The sequence below is a fragment of the Salvelinus alpinus genome, chromosome 27, assembly GCF_045679555.1.
Source record: "Salvelinus alpinus chromosome 27, SLU_Salpinus.1, whole genome shotgun sequence".
NCBI classification, from domain to species: Eukaryota; Metazoa; Chordata; class Actinopteri; order Salmoniformes; family Salmonidae; genus Salvelinus; species Salvelinus alpinus.
Genome location: NC_092112.1, coordinates 32,517,463 through 32,540,189, shown reverse-complemented (window position 1 = coordinate 32,540,189; position 22,727 = coordinate 32,517,463). Strand labels below are relative to the sequence as shown.

Here is a 22,727-nt window from a genome sequence, read left to right as displayed (position 1 = left end):
TACAACTGGCAACCGAATTCAGCGTGCATGCACCCGGCCCACCACAAGAAGTCGCTAGAGCGCAATGGGACAAGGACATCCTTGCCGGCCAAACCCTCCGCTAACCCGGACAACGCTGGGCCAATTGTGCGCTGCCTCATGGGTCTCCTAGTCGCGGCTGGCTGCGACATAGCCCGGGATCGAAACCAGGTTTGTAGTGATGCCTCAAGCAGTGCCTTAGACCGCTGCGCCACTCGGAAGGCATCAATATTGCACTTGACGGGAAACTGTGCGTATGTCCACGCAAATCTCAAACCATTCGTACACACAACTTCTAGTGGTTGATCAACTGTATTGCAAGCAAATATTGTTAATTTAGGGGAAATGGAGGTGTTTGATGCAAGGGGGAGGCGGTCGCTTCACCAGGCTGAAATACAAAATAGATAGATTCTAGATGTCAGGCAGCTAGTGCACCAGCACTAAGCCAAGGTGGGAAAAGTTACAGAACTCCCATAGCCTTCTTCAGAGAGAACATGACGAAAGTTGACAAAACAAAAAGGAGAACAGATGAGGTACTACACAAAGAGCAAGCAGGTATGATTTTTGTTTTGACTCCAAGGCAAGAAAGCACCAGAGCCTGCCGTGCTAACGGGTTCACAATAGATAACAAAGTCTGTGAATAACATGAGGTGTAGCTAACGTAAGCCAGCTTGAGCTAGCTACTGAACTATCAAGCAAACTTGGTAGTACAGAGTAGATCCTCAATACGATGTTGAGAAATAGTGCATTGTGGGTAGGTTAGAAGTTATCCGGAAATAAGTTAATAAATATGTAATAACCAAAAACATGACTATATTCGTACTTATAGGTAACCAGATTGTGACCATAACTAAGTTATTAAGTCTCTGTTACATTGGTGAGTAAAAACTCATGCTTCCTACCCTTTAATCTCAGAGTCTATACCAAGGCAGATGATAGAAACACAACCATGTGTTAATAAACAAAATATTGAACAACACTTAATCTTTTGCATAAAAATGTGGGCTGTGGGCAGAATTTACTTTTAAATTGTTCAATAGACAATCAATCTTGCAGGATGTGCGGCTAGTTTTTTGCACTCGCTATAGGCAGCATGCATTTTTTTGTTTTAAAAAGTCACTGCAAAAGACTAAAACATTCTGCCCACACTTCTATAGAAATGTGATCAAATTTGCTATTCCCCTTTCTATTAGAAACGGGCATGGCCCAGTTCCAAATCATACAGCAAATGAGGGCGTTTTTTGTTACCATAAAAGGTGATTGGTGGGCGTTTTCCAGGCGGGGTTGTATGCGCTTGTTCACAAGTGCACAAATATAATAATAATATGGCTCTGATTTATCAATGAAAACATGTATATTTTGGGTAGCCCACCTAATCCTAAAATCTCCACACGACAGAATTTAGTAAGAAATGTACATACCGTTGATAAATGAGGGTTGTCACTAGTTACCACAGCCACAAAATCAAAATGGGCTTTATCGTAAAAATGTATGAAAACAAAGCTTTTTGGTCTTAATTTAAGGTTAGTGTTAGACATAAGGTTAGCAGTGTGGTTAAGGTCATGGTTATGTTTATGTTTAAAAGCAGATTTTAAGAAGAGAATTGTAGAAATAGGCGGGGTTTAGCCATATGACTTTGTGGATGTGGTAACTAGTGACGACCATAAATCAGGCCCCTCGTTTCCACTAGCTAGTCAGATTCCACAGCCATAAAGTCAACATTGGATACACAAATGTGCTTTTTGGTTTTAATTTAAGGTCAGGGTTAGGCACAAGGTGAGGGTTAAGGTTAGGATTAGGTTTAAAATCACATTTTAAGAAGAAGAATTGTACAAATGGGCGGGGTTTAGCCTATGTCTTTGTGGGTATAGAAGCTAGAGACGACCATCCCTCCTTGCCTCACGACAATTCGACAGTGTTGCCGCACAAGAGGCCGAAACGGGAGGAGATGTTTTAGACCTCCGAAAATATTTTACGGTGATGCGTTAACGATTTCAAGAGGATATAAGAAAGCTGGGATCACGCAAACTGGGAACGAGCAGGAAGCGAAAATAAACGGCAGTTTCTGTCACGGTTGGAAGTTTTGACGGATTTCAAAACAGAGTGGATTCTGTGAATGTGATTGTAAACACTGTTCTGGGGTTGACACGAATGTAGGCTAATTGCGTAGGACAGAAAGTTTCTGTAGGCTAATAGCAATTTTCCTTTTTCCAATGGACTCGCATTTGGAGACTGCTTGCACACCAAGTATGGAATTACCCCTGTAATGTGGATTGCAATTTCATTTGAAGAATATAAAGGTCTACTCCAGAACAATGTGAAAAGATACGCATCCTGGATTCTAATGTTTCTGGATATCTTGAAAATTATTGGCAACAGTTGAAAGAAAGTCGTTATGCTCAACCGATTTTTGCTCAGGTGTCTTGCCTGCTCCGACCGTGGGACCAAAATGGATTTGACGCCACTACAGACCCCGGTCCCCCTTTTACAGAAGTTCTAACAGTTATTACACTTTGTTATTACTGTTTTAAACTTTACAAATGCTTTGGAAGAAATCGCCAGACGACCCGCTTGGATTTTAAATCGACATTTGCATTTGGAATTTCAATCATGAACTTTGACAGTTTGATAACATTATTTCTCCTGTCACTTCTGTATTTGTCAGCTGTCAAGGTAAGTTATATGTTATAACAGACCCAGTGTCTCTAAATGGACGTCAAGAAATTGATTATATTTGTGAAATGTGGTCAACTGTAGGTCGTCCTTGTCGCTCCCCTTCCTAGGTCATTACTCATGTTTAACAACGTCAAAATGTTTCACGGCTTCAGCGATATGTAAATAGCAATTATGCAAAACTGACACTACACCGACTTCACGTAGGCAGGCCTATTTAGCCTACTGTCTGGCGTGGTGGCTTGTGCGTTTGCCGTTCAGAGGTGGAATATGTAAGGGCTAATGGTTTTGAACGAATGTGAGGAAGTTTCGTCTCTTCTGGTGATTGCGGGCCTGCTCAGAACCACCTTGGCAATATTATTACGCTTTAAAGGCGTAGCAGCGGCATTTTGAATTCAGAGACATGGCAACAGGTTCGCTGCCTGCGCATTCGATCCTGGCTTCATTTTAGTCCGCATTATTAGAATAGCCTACCACTACCCACCCACATTTTAAATTCTAAATTCTGACAAATGGGGCATTGGCTTAATATTTTAATATGGCTTTAAAATGACTTTAGAGTTTACAATGTAGACGTGGAGGTCTGCTGGTTTGCAAACCATTAATTAAGATGTTAAAGCCTCCTCATAACCTTAGAACGAAAGTTTAGGGGGAAACAAAAACGCCAACCAATAGTTATAGTAGACACTGGTCTGAATATGTTAAACTCCTGAATGATATTGAATTGGCATATAGACCGACTTTCTCAGTACCTGGGGCGGTCCATAAATTTCCAATGGCTCATACGTTATAGGCCTAGGTATCTATTAGACCTTTATATTATGAACACTCAAATACAGTTTTACAACTAATAGCCCCACAAAGGCCTATCTTTTAACCCTGCAGGGGTCCCGTGCCCAAGCAGGCCACCTCTCTTTCGAGTCTCTCCCGCGCCCCTACAACGTCAACCCGTTAATTCCCTAGAGACCAGTCAAGCGTTTTTGGGGTGTTAAACGAGCTCTTATAATCAACCCTGCTTAGTCAAAGCAACTGGCCGTAATTAGTAATATCATCAGATTGTCCATGGGCAGGTGTTCGCAGCTTGACACCCACCCCATTAATAACAGCATTCTAAGTGTTGCGGCCACTCTTTTGTAAGCCCCAATCGCCGGTCCCTCACACCACCCAAGGGGCGGAGATAGCCGCTGCCTGAAAAGAAACCTGGTCTATTTTACTTTTGGCAGGGGTGAAATGTTCACTGGTTGTTACATTATGCGCTTGCTTTGCTCCGACTAAACACTGTAGTCCTCACTGAAAGCCACTAGGTAATCCATCTCCAGGCCTCATGCAATCCTGGTCAGATATTGCGCGAGTTTGCTTGCGTAAAGTGGAAAGATGCCAGTCAGTATGGAGAGACTGACAGCAATTACCGTGAATAAATGTAGAAAACTGTGGGCTAGATGCGGGTCATTGTAGCAACAGTGGTCTCTATTGAGTTGTGTAGCTTAAACTCATATAGAGAATGAAATTGTAACACTTGCAAACATAGGCCTAAAACTTCTTCAGGGAAAGATAATGTAGCCTTGGCTATGAAACAAAACAAACACACCGCGTGGTCTTTGACAGCGTCCAACGTCATATCGTATGTCTGCGCCACGTAGCCTCTTTGGTTGCACGTTAGTCAATGTGAAATGCACTGTATGAAATTCATGAACGTAAGGATACAATTTAATCGCCAATTTGTCTACCCCTTTTCCTTTCTCCCGCGCAGAGTGCCCACATACATAAGGAAGGAGGGAGGAGTGCGCATGACGGCGGTAGGTGTTCGATAGGGCACGGTGGGAATAGAGCTTTCTATGGGCTCCCTCGCAGGCAAACTGCCAATGAAACGGGGTTTGTGTGGTTCACCTTGAGGCACAGGGAGACCCACGCCGCCTGGCGGAAGGAAGCCCAACTGCACCATGTTCTCATGTTGGCTGAAGTAGGCTCCAACATTGAAACAATAGTAACACATTTCAAACAGAGTATTGTCCATTTTCAGTTATAATCTCCACGGATTCCATTTGAAATATTGTTTAAGGTTAAGATGTGGAAATACTTTTTTTAGAATGGAATTTAGTCTCTGGCCCTCTTGGCTTCTTTACACAAGCCTATGTTGCACAATATTAGGAAAGGGGCTGCTCTCTTAATCAAAAGCTGAACTTTATATGTGATTGTTTCATACTATGCTTGATTTGGCTGGAATAGCACACTGCAGGGGGTGTGCTATTATTTCCAATTTATCCCTTTCTCTCCATGAGGAATCAAGAGTTGTCTGTATGTGGTGTCTCAATGTCTTTCCCAACATGTGCACCACTAGGCTACAATGTGTTTAGTGCTTCACAGCACTGTGGGGCTGAGAGAGGGAGAGAAAGAGGAAGTCGGTACAGAAGCATACCACATCCACAGTGAGAGGGGAAGGGAGGGGGATACCTTGATGGGTGATGCCGGTTGTTGAAGGAAAGTGTATGTAGTAGACGTATATTTTGTAATGTGTGTGTGTGTGTGTGTGTGTGTGTGTGTGTGTGTGTGTGTGTGTGTGTGTGTGTGTGTGTGTGTGTGTGTGTGTGTGTGTGTGTGTGTGAGTGTGTGGGGGGAGTATGTACAGTGCCTTCAGAAAGTGTTTATACCCTTGGTCTTTTTACATTTTTTTTGTTAAAATGGATTTAATTGTAATTTCTTTGTTAACGATCTACACAAACTATTATTTAAAAGTGAAAGAAATGTTTTTATGAAAAATGAAACTAACATATCTTGATTTAGATAAGTATTCAACCCCCTGAGTCAATACATGTTAGAATCACCTTTGGCAGTGATAACAGCTGTGAGTCTTTCTTAGTAAGTCTCTTAAGAGCTTTCCAAACCTGGAATGTGAACATTTGCCCATTATTCTTTTCAAAATTCTTCAAACTCTGTCGAATTGGTTGCTGATCATTGTTATTAAAAAAAAATTCAGGTCTTGCCATAGATTTACAAGCAGATTTAAGTCAAAACTGTAACTCGGCCACTCAGGAACATGTACATGTTTTATCCTGAAAAACTCCCCAGTCCTTAACAATTACTAGCATACCCATAACATGATGCAGCCACCACAATGCTTGAACATATGGAGAGTAGTACTCAGTAATGTGTTGTATTGAATTTGCCCCAAACATAACACTTTGTATTCAGGACAAAAAGTTAATTGCTTTGTCATATTTTTTGCAGTATTACTTTAGTGCCCTGTTGCAAACAGGATGCATGTTTTAGATTTTTTTAAATTCTTTACAGCCTTCCTTCTTTTCACTCTGTCAATTAGGTTGGTATTGTGGAGTAACTACAATGTTGTTGAGCAATCCTCAGTTTTCTCCTATCACAACCATTAAACTCTGGAACTGTGTTAATGTCACCGTTGACCTGATGGTGAAATCCCGGCGTGGTTTCCTTCCTCTCCGGCTACTGAGTTAGGAAGGACGCCTGTATCTTTGTAGTGACTGGGTGTATTGACAAACCATCCAAAGTGTAATTAATAATGCTCAAAGGGGTATTCAGTATCTGCTTTTTTTTTCACCCATCTACCAATAGGTGCCCTTCTTTGCGAGGCATTGGAAAACCTGAATCTGTGTTTGAATCTGTGTTTGAAATTCACAGCTTGACTGAGGGACCTTATAGATAATTGTATTTGTGGGGTACAATGTTATTTGTTAAACAGTATTATTGCACACAGTAGCTAGGTTTCCATCCAATTGGCAACAGAATTTCATGCGAATATTCTAGAATCCACATGAAAATATGCTAATTTCCCTACCAATGGTATGTTTCCACCAAATGGACTTGTTGCGGATAAAATATGAGTGTGTGGTGACGTACTGCACACAAAATGTACTTTTTCGCTTAAGTTTTCATGTACAGAAAAAAATTATCTAAAGTTCAATGTGTTTCAATCACATTTTCAACTCTACCGATAGTTTTGTTATGAAAACTGTTGTGTTAAATAGCAAATGTACCTACTCTGGTCTTGGCACCTGCACTCTAGCCAACAGCTCGCAGATACAGTGCAGGTAGGCTGTGCGGGTTAGCTAGTCTACTTGATGAGATTATTATGGATAAGATCGAGAATATTTTTTACTTGTCAAACGGCAGTCAAGCATCAATCATCATGTCACAAGAACAAGAACAAGACCCTTGCTCTAATAATGACTCAATAATCCATGCTTTCTGGGAATGCTATGAAGTCTGGAAGTTATGGGCGGAGCTAGAAAGTTGGCTGTCAGAAGTATTACAATATAAACTTACTTGAACGATCCCACATGTATGAACAAATGATCTGTCGGCATTTATAAAATTACACCAAAACTTCCTGCTTCCACCACAGCTGTCATTTTTTTTAATACAACATAACTTTACTCGCATATAAACTGTGGATGGAAACGTGGTTAGTGAGTCCATGCAACTTATTATGTAACTTGTTAAGCAAATGTTTACTCCTGAACTTATTTAGGCTTGCCGTAAAGGGGTTGAATACTCACTGACTCAAGACATTTCAGCTTTTCATTCTTAATTCATTTGTAAAGATTTCGAAAAACATAATTCCACTTTGACATTATGGGGTGTTGTGTGTAGGTCAGTGACAGTATCTCAATTTAATCAATTTTATATTCAGGTTCTAACACAACAAAATGTGGGAAAAATCAAGGGGTGTGAAAACTTCCTGAAGGCACTGTGCAGTATGTGTGTATAGGTTCTTGGTGTATTAAATGGGTGTGCATGTCTCTCCTCAGTGATCTCCTTCATGGAGGTGTACAATAAGAGCCTGTGTCAGCCCAGGGAGCTGCTGGTAGAGATCCTACAGGAGTACCCAGAGGAGGTAGAACACATCTTCATCCCATCCTGTGTGGTGCTGACACGCTGTGCAGGCTGCTGCAACGACGAGATGCTACAGTGTACGCCAACCTCCACGCATAACGTCACCATGGAGGTGAGAGACTGAGCGTTTTACATTTTTACCCTTACACATCTCCATCACACATTTAACTCCTACAACCCTACTTCTACATATAACAGAGTCGTCTCCAAGGAGGTGAGAGACTGACCCCTAACCTTTGACTGTTTAACCTCTAATCTCTTACATTTTGACTGGCCACCTCTCCAGAATGGCCCTTTATAACGCAATGCGTCTCAAGTTATGTGGGTCTGTATATGAGAGTGTAAACGGTATATGTTCTAGTATATTTGGGTATACACTACCGTTCAAAAGTTTGGGGTCACTTAGAAATGTCTTTGTTTTTGAAAGAAAAGCACATTTTTTGTCCATTAAAATAACATCAAATTGATCAGAAATACAGTGTAGACATTGTTAATGTTGTAAATGACTATTGTAGCTGGAAACGGCAGATTTTTTATGGAATATCTACATAGGCGTACAGAGGCCCATTATCAGCAACCATCACTCCTGTGTTCCAATGGCACGTTGTGTTAGCTAATCCAAGTTTATCCTTTTAAAAGGCTAATTGATCATTAGAAAACCCTTTTGCAATTATGTTAGCTGAAAACTGTTGTTCTGATTAAAGAAGCAATAAAACTGGCCTTCTTTAGACTAGTTGATTATCTGGAGCATCAGCATTTGTGGGTTTGATTACAGGCTCAAAATGGCCAGAAACAAAAAACTTTCTTCTGAAACTCGTCAGTCTATTCTTGTTCTGAGAAATTAAGGCTATTCCATGCGAGAAATTGCCAAGAAACTGAAGATCTCGCACAACGCTGTGTACTACTCCCTTCACAGAACAGCGCAAACTGTCTCTAACCAGAATAGAAAGAGGAGTAGGAGGCCCCGGTGCACAACTGAGCAAGAGGACAAGTACATTAGAGTGTCTAGTTTGAGAAACAGACGCCTCACAAGTCCTCAACTGGCAGCTTCATTAAATAGTTCCCGCAAAACACCAGTCTCAACGTCAACAGTGAAGAGGCGACTCCGGGATGCTGGCCTTCTAGGCAGTTGCAAAGAAAAAGCCATATCTCAAACTGGCCAATAAAAAGAAAAGATTAAGATGGGCAAAAGAACACAGACACTGGACAGAGGAACTCTGCCTAGAAAGCCAGCATCCCGGAGTCGCCTCTTCGCTGTTGACATTGAGACCTGTGTTTTGCGGGTACTATTTAATGAAGCTTCCAGTTGAGGACTTGTGAGGCGTTTTTTGAACGGTAGTGTATGTCCTAGAGCAGGTGGGAAAGGATGGAGTGTATATGTGAGCATGTTTGACCCATCTATATTCGACTCTGTCTTCTCCTGTTTCCACAGATAAAAAGAATAAAACCCCACAAGCAACAAAATGATATCTTCATGAGTTTTACAGAACACAATGCATGTGAATGCAGGTAAGAAGTGTACACATGCTGCACGTATACACTCACAAACTATCTATTCTCAGTTCAGGGCATATGGAGGTCTTTCTACAAGGAATTCAGGGGATTTTAGATAAATTTGAGTAATTGGTTTGGTCTGGTCTGGTCCATCCAGATCACATAGTGCATGCAGAGTCACTTTGCTTCTACACCTGCATTGCTTGCTGTTTGGGGTTTTAGGCTGGGTTTCTGTACAGCACTTTTAGATATCAGCTGATGTAAGAAGGGCTATATAAATACATTTGATTTGATTTGATTTAAACTCTGCAGATCACAGAAAAGTCACATTGCATGAACCACGTATCAGTGTTTTCCTTTAACGCCTTAGCTGTTCATTTCTACAAAAAAAATGTGAACATTTTTATCTTACTAGTGGAGGCTAAGTTCAGTGTGTAGCATTTCCACCTTTTCATAACCTGCATATAAGCTGCTCACAAACTGCTCATAAACCATTAAAGGGATAGTGCAAGATGTTTGTCAATCAAGCAGTTTTCGGTCAGATGAATTCATGGATTCCATTTTTATGTTGATGCGTGCAGTTTGAAGGAAGTTGAAGGTAGTTTCACGAGTCATTGCTAACTAGATTTAGCGCAATAACTGGAGGTCTACAGGAATTATCACAATTTTGAAACTGTCTTTATAATTATATCAAATATATACAACACATTTTTCACTAACAGGTTTCTGTGCAATGCACCACACGACTAATAAGCAAAGCATAACTGTATACCGATTACCAACTTCGGGCGCTTCAACATTATGGTTTGCGTTTTCAACACCACAATCAAATTGATATACTCAATCTCGATAAACAGAAAATACAGTGCATTCGGAAAGTATTCAGACCCCTTGACTTTTTCCACATTTTGTTACGTTACATCCTTATTCTAAAATTGATTACATTTTTGTTTCTTCCCCTCATCAATCTACAAACTCTACCCCATAATGACAATGTAAAAACAGTTTTTTTGATTTTTCAACAAAAAATGAATAAAACGGAAATATAACATTTACATAAGTATTCAGACCCTTTACTCAATACTTTGTTGAAGCACCCTTGGCAGCGATTACAGCTTCGAGTCTTCTTGGGTATGATGCTACAAGCTTGGCACACCTGTATTTGGGCAGTTTCTCCCATTCTTCTCTACAGATCCTCTCAAGCTCTGTCAGGTTGGATGGGGAGTGTTGCAGCACAGCTACTTTTAGGTCTCTCCAGAGATGTTCAATTGCGTTCAAGTCCGGGCTCTGGCTGGGCCACTAAAGGACATTCAAAGACTTGTCCCGAAGCCACTCCCACGTTGTCTTGGCTGTGTGCTTAGGGTCGTTGTTCTGTTGGAAGGTGAACCTTCGCCCCAGTCTGAGTTCCTGAGTGCTCTGGAGCAGGTTTTCATCAAGGATCTCTCTGTACTTTGCTCCATTCATCTTTCCCTCGATCCTGACTAGTCTCCCAGTCCCTGTCGCTGAAAAACATCCCCACAGCATGATGCTTCCAGCACCATGCTTCACCTTAGGGATGGTGCCAGGTTTCCTGCAGACGTGACTCTTGGCATTCATGACGCTTGGCATGAAGTTCAATCTTGGTTTCATTAGACCAGAGAATCTTGTTTCTCATGGTCTGAGAGTCCTTTAGGTGCATTTTGGCAAACTACAAGCGGGCTATCATGTGCCTTTTACTGAGGAGTGGTGGTTCCAAACTTCTTCCATTTAAGAATGATGGAGGCCACTGTGTTTTTGGGGACCATCAATGATGCAGAAATGTTTTGGTACCCTTCCCCAGATCTGTGCCTCGACACAATCCTGTCTCTGAGCTCTACGGACAATTCCTTCGACCTCATGGCTTGGTTTTTGCTCTGACATGCACTGTCAACTGTGGGACCTTATATAGACACGTGTGTGCCTTTCCAAATTATGTCCAATCAATTGAATTTACCACAGGTGGACTCCAATCAAGTTGTGGAAACATCTCAAGGATGATCAATGGAAACAAGATGCAGCTGAGCTCAATTTTAAGTGTCATAGCAAATGGTCTGAATTCCTATGTAAATAAGATATTTCAGTTTTTTATTTTTAATACATTTGCAAACATTTCTAAAATCCTGTTTTTACTTTTTCATTATGGGGTGTTGTGTGTAGATTGATAAGGGAAAAATTAATATAATCCGTTTTAGAAAAAGGCTGTAACGTAACAAAATGTGGAAAAGGGGTCTGAATACTTTCCAAATGCACTGTACATCCCTCCCTACCTTGTACCAAGTATCGAAGGCTTGGCTTCGATACTGAAGTAGCATCATCAGATTAAAGCATTGTGACTGGTTGTGTTTATGCCACAGATAAAAGGTAATAGATTTTCAAAGTTAAATTACTAATATTTAGGCTATATTGAAGCATTAGGTTTTAGGTGCACGAGGAATAGCCGCTCATATCGTAGAGGAGGCAGAGCGTGCGTTAAGCTTTCCTGAATAACTGGGCCTGCCGAGAGCATACTTATGTGTCCACATTATAGGACGATTTGGGAGAATGATGATCTGCAACAGACAGCACATCTCAGTTTCAGAAGTAAAAATACAGTCAGACTGGCCTGCTACAGTGCCTTTCTAGACCTTGTAAACTGTCGAAAGTTGACACAACTGATCCAAATGGAATGAAACATTCAAATCACAGGGCTTTTGCACCACTATTCAAATTACATTTTCACTGCCGTTTCCAGCCTAGAATAGAATTTTGTACTCACTTGAAAACAATAATGCAATTATTCATTGCATTGTGGTGTTGTAGGCTCGTCTGGGTAGGATAATTGCATTGTCTCTAAACAATATCAATAGGGGCGTTTTTTTGTTTTTGTTTTTCACCTTTATTTAACCAGGTAGGCTAGTTGAGAACAAGTTCTCATTTACAACTGGCCAAGATAAAGCAAAGCAGTGCGACAAAAACAACAACACAGAGTTACACATGGGATAAGCAAACGTACAGTCAATAACACAATAGAAAATCTATATGCAGTGTGTGCAAATGAAGTAAGGAGGTAAGGCAATAAATAGGCCGTAGTGGCGAAGTTATTACAATTTAGCAATTAACACTGGAGTGATAGATGTGCAGAACAGGATGTGTAAGTAGAAATACTGGTATAAATACTGGTGTGCAAAAGAGCAGAAAAAACAAAAAACAAATATGGGGATGAGGTAGGTATTTGGTTGGATGGGCTATTTACAGATGGGCTGTGTACAGCTGCAGCGATCGGTAAGCTGCTCTGACAGCCAATGCTTGAAGTTAGTGAGGGAGATATAAGTCTCCAACTTCAGTGATTTTTGAAATTCGTTCCAGTCATTGGCAGCAGAGAACTGGAAGGAAAGGCAGCCAAAATAGGTGTTGGCTTTGGGGATGACCAGTGAAATATACCTGCTGGAGCGCGTGCTACGGATGGGTGTTGCTTTGGTGACCAGTGAGCTGAGATAAGGCGGAGCTTTACCTAGCAAAGACTTATAGATGACATGGAGCCTGTCACGTTCTGACCATAGTTCTTTTGTGTTTTCTTTGTTTTAGTGTTGGTCAGGACGTGAGCTGAGTGGGCATTCTATGTTGTGTGTCTAGTTTTCACGTTTATATGTTTGGCCTGATATGGTTCTCAATCAGAGGCAGGTGTTAGTCATTGTCTCTGATTGGGAACCATATTTAGGTAGCCTGTTTTGTGTTGGGGTTTGTGGGTGGTTGTCTTCTGTCTTTGTGTCTATGCACCAGATAGGACTGTTTCGGTTTTGCCACATTTGTTATTTTGTATTTTGTAGTGTTCACGGTTTTGTCGTTATTAAACATGATGAACACTAACTACGCTGCGTCTTGGTCCGATCCCTGCTAAACCTCCTCTTCTGCCGTTACAGAGCCAGTGGGTTTGGCGACGAATATGTAGCGAGGACCAGCCAACGAGAGCATACAGGTCGCAATGCTGGGTAGTATATGGGACTTTGGTGACAAAACGGATGGCACTGTGATAGACCTCATCCAATTTGCTGAGTAGAGTGTTGGAGGCTATTTTGTAAATTACATCGCCAAAGTCAAGGATCGGCAGCATGAGTGAAGGAGGCTTTGTTTTGCAAAATAGGATTGGATTGGAGATGCTTAATATGAGTTTGGAAGGAGAGTTTACAGTCTAGCCAGACATCTAGGTATTTATAGTTGTCCACATATTCTAAGTCAGATCCGTCCAGAGTAGTGATGCTAGGCGGGCGGGCGGGTGCAGGCAGTGATCGGTTGAAGAGCATGCATTTAGTTTTAGTAGCGTTTAAGAGCAGTTGGAGGCCACGGAAGGAGTGTTCTATGGCATTGAAGCTCGTTTAGAGGTTTGTTAACACAGTGTCCAAAGAAGGGCCATATGTATACAGAATGGTGTCTGCGTAGAGGTGGATCAAAGAATCACCCGCAGCAAGAGCAACATCACTGACATCATTGATATATACAGAGAAAAGAGAGCTCTTGTCTCTTGTCTTCACTGTTCTTTCATGCTCAATGGTGCACCTGGCCTCTGCTGCTTATCAGCTATTCCTCTTTGTTCTAATACAAACTGTCCCTTGGCAACTTCCTTCAAACTGCATGCAGAGACATACAAATGTTATCCATGAGATTGCCAAAATCTTGCAATATCCCTTTAATTAGGAGTTTGTTAACCATTAGTAAACATGAGTAAACCATTGTATGTTTTTGTGACTACCTAGTTTATAAGTAGACTGTATAGTTTTAAGGAGTTTTCTCCGAACCTATGAGTACTATGCAATGAGACGTTTCCCAATGCTTGACCTCCTGTACCCACTGGATTAGCTGTGAGCCAGAAGATGTGTTGCTCTATAATCAGTTACAGCCAAATGATCAAGTTGAGCAACAAAATAGACATGACAATCTGCTATTGTTATCATATATTGTATATATGTGTGTGTGTGTGTGTGTGTGTGTGTGTGTGTGTGTGTGTGTGTGTGTGTGTGTGTGTGTGTGTGTGTGTGTGTGTGTGTGTGTGTGTGTGTGTGTGTGTGTGTGTGTGTGTGTGTGTGTGTGTGTGTGTGTGTTTCAAGGAGATAAGTCGGGGAGAAAGACAGCCTTGTCAGAGGTAACGACAGTATCGTCATGACTATTTAGGGATCAGGGATGGACAACACTAGAGTAGCAGAGTGCCACAGGGCCACCCAAGATAATACCATGCCTATGTCTCTGTCCACTGTTGACGTGAATCTGTTTACGAAGAAACAAACGGTGGGCTATGAGGTAGCATCATGTTTGTTTCTGTCTTTCAGGCCAAAGAATGAAGTGAAAGAACAGAAAGAAAAGTGAGTACAGACTCTTGCTGTGTTGTGACTATCTGCCTTAATTTGAAAAGATACGTTTTTTTATTTTCTTGTTAATCTCTGTCTTTTTCGCATTGTCTTTCTCTCTCTCTCTCTCTCTCTCTCTCTCTCTCTCTCTCTCTCTCTCTCTCTCTCTCTCTCTGTCTCTGTCTCTCTCTCTCGTTATCGCTCTCTCTCCTGTGCTCACACGTTTCCGGAATTTCTCTTTCTCAACCTGTGTTGTTACACACAGTATACAACAATGTATCAAATGATCACTGACACCACCATGTTGGCACAGATCCAGTGATCTTCCTGTAGTTTAGGAGTTTACAAAGAATCATATCCCTTCTATCCATTCTAATTCCATGACCCTTTGAGCTCTCAGGTGAGACACACAGAAAACCCACAGAATACTTCAATTCAGGTGAATGAGTGACACCTGATGAGGTCAATGCCTTCGGCACCTTTCATTTATTGTCATTTTTTTAATACACCTGCTTCTCTTTACACTGCTCTGTTAGGGTCCTTCCTTTACTCTCTATACATGTCTTTAAGTATGTCTCAGGGTTCATGTCTCTACCTTTGTTTTACAGGCTCCTGTGATGTGTAGATAACGCTGTGTGTTTTTAGAGACCCTCTTTAACCTTTTCTTTTTTCACTGTTTATGGGTCTGGCTTTAGTGGTTCTGTTCCACTACAATTCGCCAAAGGATGTACTAATGGTCGTTATACTGCCTTCTCTGCCTCTACATGGGATTGTCTCGTTTTCCTATTGCCTAATCCTATAGCATTACGAGGGATTTTGGTAGTATTTAGGTTTTATATGTCGGGTATCCTGCAGTATAGATGAGGGTTTGTTTCTGAGACCTCTGACCGACCTTGTTTTAACCATCTATGTGTCTGAAGGGTGATGGCTTTAGTGCTCCTTGCCACCATGATTCTACTGTACACTCTGTACACTTCTGTTGTTGATGCTACCGTGCGTTACTGTTGGCTCAACTTTGACCTCTGACTTTGCTGTGGTCAGGGGCCTCTTTGGTAGTTAGAGTCACAGTGGTAGTGTTAATCCTAAGGAAGCTAACTCAAGTCCAGGTTCACCCAAGCCTGTTCCTTTCTTGTCACATTTTTATATATACAGTGCCAGTCAAATGTTTGGACACACCTACTCGTTCGAGGGTTTTTCTTTATTTTTACTATTCTCTACATTGTAGAATAATAGTGAAGACATCAAAACTATGAAATACACATATGGAATCATGTAGTAACCAAAAAAGTGTTAAACAAATCAAAATATATTTTATATTGTAGATTCTTCAAAGTAGCCACCCTTTGCCTTGATGACAGCTTTGCACACCCTTGACATTCTTTCAACCAGCTTCATGAGGTAGTCACCTGGAATGCATTTCAATTAACAGGTGTGACATGTTAATTGTTAATTTGTGGAATTTCTTTCCTTCTTAATGCGTTTGAGCCAGTCAGTTGTGTTGTGACAAGGTAGTGATGGTATACAGAAGATAGCCTTATTTGGTAAAAGACCAAGTCCATATTATGGCAAGAACAGCTCAAATAAGTTAAGAGAAACGATAGTCCATTAAATGCTTTGATGAAACTGTCTCTCATGAGGACCGCCACAGTAAAGGAAGACCCAGAGTTACCTCTGCTGCAGAGGATAAGTTCATTACAGTTACCAGCCTCATGATTGCAGCCCAAATAAATGCTTCACTGAGTTCAAGTAACAGACATATGTCAACATCGACTGTTCAGAGGAGACTGCATGAACCAGGCCTTCATGGTTGAATTTCTGCAGAGAAACCACTACTAAACGACACCAATAAGAAGAAGAGACTTGCTTGGCCCAAGAAACATGAGCAATGGACATTAGACCGGTGGAAATATGACCTTTGGTCTCATGAGTCCAAATTTAAGATTTTTGGTTCCAACCGCAGTGTCTTTGTGAAACGCAGAGTAAGTGAACGGATGATCTCTGCATGTGTGATTCCCACCGTGAAGCATGGAGGAGGAGGTGTGATGGTGTGGGGGTGCTTTGCTGGTGATACTGTCAGTGATTTATTTATAATTCAAGGCACATTTAACCAGCATGGCTACCACAGCATTCTGCAGCGATACGCCATCCCATCTAGTGTGCACTTAGTGGGAATATCATTTATTTGTTCAACAGGATAATGATCCAACACACCTCCAGGCTGTGTAAGGGCTATTTGACCAAGAAGGAGAGTGATGGAGTGCTGCATCAGATGACCTGGCCTCCACAATCACCCAACCTCAACCCAATTGAGATGGTTTGGGATAAGTTGGACCGAAGAGTGAAGGAAAAGCAGCCAACAAGTGCTCAGCATATGTGGGAACTCCTTCAAGACTGTTGGAAAAGCATTCCAGGTGAAGCTGGTTGAGAGAATGCCAAGAGTGTGCAAAGCTGTCATCAAGGCAAAAGGTGGCTACTTATATATATATTTTGATTTATTTAACACTTTTTTCGTTACTACATGGTTCCATATGTGTTATTTCATAGTTTTGATGTCTTCGCTATTATTCTACAATGTGGAAAATAGTCCAGATAAAGAAAATCCTTGAATGTGTGTCCAAACTTTTGACTGGTACTATATACCCTGCAGCTGTAAAATCTCATATACTGTTATCTCAAACATGATGAATCAGCGAGCTCGGCTGCACCTCATCATCCAGTATTTATTTCAAAATGTTAAGAGTAGCCAAAGGAGTGTTTTGGGAAGAAAAAAAAACTTCCACAGCCAAACTTAAATATGGAACTTGTGAAACCCTTTCTTTCTGGTGTAAGAGGGTACCCGAGTGGCGCAGCGTTCTGAGGCACTGCATCTCAGTGCAAGAGGCGTCACTACAATCCCTGGTTCAAATCCGGGCTGTATCGCATCCGTCTGTGATCGGTAGTCCCATACGGTGGCGCACAATTCGCCCAGCGTCACCCGGGGTAGGCCGTCATTGTAAATAAGAATTTGTTCTTAACTGACTGGCCTAGTTAAATAAAATATAAAACAAAGAATGTCTCGAAGCCAGTGTTCTTTTGTTAATTTCTTTTCCCAGAACGGTGACAAAATGTCTCAACCTCTAGATTTATTACCATCATTTGGTTCTATTTCAGTCCATTCTCAGTCCATATAGTCTCTGTGTGAATGAACAATTGACTAACTGATCTCTGAACTCTGTTCAGTTTATTTGTCTCTGTCCGTCCTCCTCAGATGTCTCTGCGTTATTGTGCTTCTTTCTCTTTTTCCAGAAAACCCTGGAAGGGCAAAGGCCAAAAGAGAAAGCGAAAGAAAAAGCGCGACAAAAAGAATGGCCACGCGTATGTCAGCTCGGCCTTCTCCTCGCTCCACCTGCACCTGACTGTGGCGTTTCTGATCATTCAGCTTGTTTGGGAGGATTTCATTTGCCCCTTTTAATTCATTGGCTCTCTATTCACTCTATTCGCCCAATACCACCACACACATCAATTGGCATGAGACTGTAGATAGATGTCATCCCTAAATAATAAATAACATCTGATCCTAGATCTATGTTTAGGGGGGACTTCTACCTCATATCACCACACCTCACGCGATTCACCCATAACCCTACCTCCTTACCTCACGACCACCCCCACCCCCCTGGTGATAAGGCACCCTGGGGGGGGGGGGGGGGGATGGGGGAGAAGGAATGGAGTGATAGGGTAATGGTAAAGGTAACAGAACTGAACCTACCAGCATGGCTTTTTGCAGGCGATGTCACTAATCCAGTATCTGTTGTGGGAATCATCCAAGGCCTATGTCAGTGTTGCGTCTGTCTCACTTTGCTGTGTCTCCAACTTGTCCTTTTTCCTCTTTCTTTTTTTGTGTTTCTTTTTATCCCTCCAAACAGGCTTTTCTGTTCCGTCCGCCATCACTGGGCTTTGTTTGTGATATAAGGATACGAGAGATGGCTATCACATTGTTGTTTCTTTCTAGGTTATGTAAACCAACAAATTGTTTAGCCCATTCTGTTTGTGCATTCTCTTTGTTGCCTCTATGGGTCTGAACAACACAGAGAACACAAAAAGATGTTTCGTTTGGTGCTGTTTTCACCGGAAAGAGGTGCTCATGTTTCTGAAATGGTCTTAATGTCAAAGAATAGAGTTGTTCTGTTCGTTGTGCTGTGCCTTTAGTTCTCAATGGAATGTCTGTCTGTCGTCCCCCATACTCAGTGAAAAAGGTTTTGTCCACTATTAACACCTCTGTGTGGGAACATAATGGCACAGTCTCTAGTGTTCTGTCATTTAAACCAGATATATCTTCTGGTATCTACTGGTTCTCTATCTGATCTGTGTCTATAAGGGAAAACATTTACTTGTAATCTTTTAATTCAATAAAAACTCATCCTGTATCTTTAGGGATGAGTTGAATTTGACAGTTTTTTGTTGTAAGCCTCACGTCCCAGCCAAAGCTTGCTGGTGCATGTCTAACCGAAACAATGCATACTGTACGTGGGCAAGCCAATCATCCTAAAAATCACTCCCCCCTACGAGACAGTAGGAGGGGGTCTCCCTGCCAGCATTGGCTCGGAAGCCAGGAGACGGGGGAGAGAGATAGTGAAGGGTTTAGGGGTAATTTTGCTGCTTGCAAAGTGGTTCTGTTTTTGTACAACCCTCTGGTCACATGCTACAATTCATCCTCTTTTACCCACACCACAGACTGCACATTGACACAGACTGCACATTGACACAGACTGCACATTTACACAGACAGCACATTGACGCAGACTGCACATTGACACAGACTGCACATTGACACAGACAGCACATTTACACAGACTGCACATTGACACAGACTGCACATTGACGCAGACTGCACATTGACACAGACAGCACATTGACACAGACTGCACATTTACACAGACAGCACATTGACACAGACTGCACATTGACACAGACTGCACATTGACACAGACTGCACATTGACACAGACTGCACATTTACACAGACAGCACATTGACACAGACTGCACATTGACACAGACTGCACATTTACACAGACTGCACATTGACGCAGACTGCACATTGACACAGACTGCACATTTACACAGACAGCACATTGACACAGACTGCACATTGACACAGACTCCACATTGACACAGACTGCACATTTACACAGACAGCACATTTACACAGACAGCACATTGACACAGACTGCACATTGACGCAGACTGCACATTGACACAGACTGCACATTGACACAGACAGCACATTGACACTGGGAGTGTGAAGTTTCAGCATGTGATAAGAGGGTTGACCTTAAGGAAAATGACCTTGGAAGTGTTTTTCTATATTAACACCATTTTAATAAACATCCTCCCTCCCTTTTTCTTTCCTCATTTTTCCTCTTCTTCATCCTTCCCCTTCTCATTTCCTCCCCTCTCTCTCTCTGTCTATAGTCAGTGCGAGCCATGTTGTGATGGCTGTTTAGCGAGGAGAAAGCGTTTGTTCATCCAGAACCCTCTGACCTGCCAGTGTTCCTGCAGAAACTCTGACTCCGACTGCAGGGCACGTCAGCTGGAGCTCAACGAGAGGACCTGCAGGTGTGTGGGTGTGTGGGGGGCTTGTTATATCACTCTTGGACTCATAACTCCTTTTGGTAACAAAGATGGTGTTTGGTGGCATTTCTTGACCACATGAAGGCATACCATTAGCCAAGAACCTGACCAAGACATTGGCGCTAAGACCACGAGTGTGTGTTTTCATACAATCATATGTTTCTGTCTGTCTTCTCTGTGATCCCCAGATGTGACAAGCCCAGAAGATGAGTCGAAGCTTAAGATGAAACAACGTGAAGGGACATTCACAAGATATTTCACAGCACTTTCAACTCTGAGCTTATCTTCTTTGTGGAAAGCGTTCCCCTGGACTGACTGAGAAACAGCAGAGAGAAAAGAGAGGGGGAGAGAGAAAGAAGTAATACATTAATAGAAAAATAATCCCAATGTATCTGTATATACTAAGAGAGAGATAAAGAAAAAGTACAGAATTTGTATTGCTGCTAAAAGAGCTAACTAAAACCCATCGTTTGGCGTTTGACTGGACTACGGTTTTGTTGTTGAATCATTTATGCAAATACTTCACTGGATATGTGTGAGTGTACTGTGGTTATGTGTCAAATCATGAGGAACAAAACCTTGCTATGTGGTACGTATATCCACAGAATAGAAGAGGAAGAGAAGATGAAGGAAGAACATTCTTCCTCTGAAACATTCTTCATGACCCATAGACTCCCTTTGCAGGAGCCCAATGGCAATGGCAGGACAGCCAATGGGAGATGGGGATCCGTCCCTTAATGACAGCACTTCCTTTACCTTAAAGGAAGTTCTAGAGCTGATGCGTGGAACGTGTGGAAAGCTAGAACTGTGTATTTTGCTGCCCTAGCTAGCAGCGGAACTGGATTTGGAGTGCCATAAAACCTTTAAAGGGATACTGATGATTGATTTTGGTATATATGGAAACCACTAGAAACAACTGATACTGTAGCTTGATTCCATTGAGAAACTGTGCCTCACAAACTGTGCTAATCACTTTAGAGTGAGAAATCCTGAATTAGCTTCTTAAATTATTTTTGTTTCTTTTTGGGGGAGGGGAGGGGGATGGTATGCTGTCTGTGGTTGAACTCAATACAGAATGCAATAGTATCGATGGCAAGCAGTCTGTATATACTATACATACTTAATATCCATTATGTCATAGTCCACTATAGATAATTTATAATGTTAGAGTATTTTCAGTATTCAGTCCTCTACCCATATTTAATTTGATCTATTTATATATCAAGTGTTATGTTCCTTTGGGTTTCCCCCCTTCCTGCTATGTGATGCCATTGTGGTCTCCATTCTGCCTAGCTACAAGGAGACACTTTGCTCTAGGCTTTTATAAGAAAAAGAAAAACCTTTACGTTAACATTCCTGAAATGGATCATTTATATGGACGCCATCTATTCTGGATTTATCAACCCTTTTTATAGAGGGTGGAGGTTCTGCGTGTGATTTTTAACCTGCTCTATGGTCTTGGCGTGTGTGTGTGTGTGTGTGTGTGTGTGTGTGTGTGTGTGTGTGTGTGTGTGTGTGTGTGTGTGTGTGTGTGTGTGTGTGTGTGTGTGTGTGTGTGTGTGTGTGTGTGTGTGTGTGTGTGTGTGTTGCAGAGGAGGCTTATGCTTGTCTTGAGCTCCATCACGCAAATAACAATAAACCATTGCTAAAAGAAAGCTTGGCCTACCAAGTCAACTGTTTGTATTACAGCTAGCAACCTGCAATATCAAGAATATATGATTTCATGATAATAGTACTTATTGTTTCTTTTCCAATATTAACATGTTATTTTCTGTGACAGTGTAAAGTAGTAAAGCATATTTATTTACAAATTATATTGCTTATTTTGTATATCAAATTGAGGAAACGGTTGCTGTGTTTTGAAGCAGTGGGTTTTGAAGAGGTTGTATGAGTTATTGTTTGTGTTGTGTTTGAAACAACTTCTCCAACATACGACAGCCATCTTTGACATCTGTTATGACTACGAAACTCGAAAAGGTATGCACTCACACAGCTCATAAGAGCATGTGCCGTGGAATGTAAAACATGGTTCAAAAGAAGAAATTCCTGAACACCTTTGACAAAGATCTGTAGACCAAAATAGTGTATGAATAAAAAGGTGAGATTTTGCAAGGCAGCAGTGTGGAGGAATTTCTTCTTTTGAATGCCCATGGAACTCCAGAAAGCCATGAGGCACACGGGGAAATACTTCTGATGACCTCTTACCTAGGAACTTTGGAAGTGTGTTTTTACCTGCCATAGGCCACGTTCCAATTCTTTAAATTGTCTTCCTTCCGCTCTCACAAAGTGACCTGACAGGTGCTGGTCACTGATCACAATGAGTGAGTTAGCAATGCGAGCTAGCATGTTCACCACTAACAACGGTGGACTAGTTACTGTAAAAATACTCCTGTGAAATAATCTCAGACTATTATCCCTGCTTTGCTATGTGGTAAAGGTTTGGTGACAACAGCCACTAGTCCAGTGGTTCCCAACCAGGGGTACTAGGACCCCTGGGGGAACTTGGCCTATCCACAGGGGGTACTTGAAGACTCATTAGACCAAGGGTACTCTGGGCAGAGCAGAATTCAGTTGGTGGAATAGTAACTGAAAAAGATTGTGAACCACTGAGTCTAGTCTATCAACCAATACACTGGCAGTTTCTGTAAGGACAGACACTTGGAGACAAGAAGCAAGTACAGGGAGTGAACATTTAATTAATAAACAGACATGAAACAGGACAGCGTCTGGAC

The 22,727-nt window shown here is 41.7% G+C and overlaps 1 protein-coding gene across 4 annotated transcripts; it reads left to right on the top strand.

Annotated features, from left to right (window-relative positions):
- Positions 1-1,719: 1,719 nt before the first annotated feature.
- On the top strand, positions 1,720-22,111 carry LOC139556413 (vascular endothelial growth factor A-A-like). 4 transcript variants are annotated; one of them, XM_071370343.1, is made up of 8 exons: positions 1,722-2,691; positions 4,442-4,487; positions 7,470-7,666; positions 8,987-9,063; positions 14,367-14,399; positions 17,670-17,738; positions 19,837-19,980; positions 20,184-22,111. In XM_071370343.1, the coding sequence occupies exons 1-8, from the start codon at positions 2,629-2,631 to the stop codon at positions 20,203-20,205; spliced, it is 651 nt and encodes a 216-aa protein (XP_071226444.1). In that variant the 5' UTR covers positions 1,722-2,628; the 3' UTR covers positions 20,206-22,111. The 4 variants fall into 4 exon arrangements, with proteins under 4 accessions (XP_071226448.1, XP_071226444.1, XP_071226446.1 ...); XM_071370347.1 differs by lacking the exon at positions 4,442-4,487 and having other exon boundaries at positions 1,720-2,691; XM_071370344.1 differs by lacking the exon at positions 17,670-17,738 and having other exon boundaries at positions 1,730-2,691.
- The last annotated feature ends 616 nt before the right edge of the window (positions 22,112-22,727 follow it).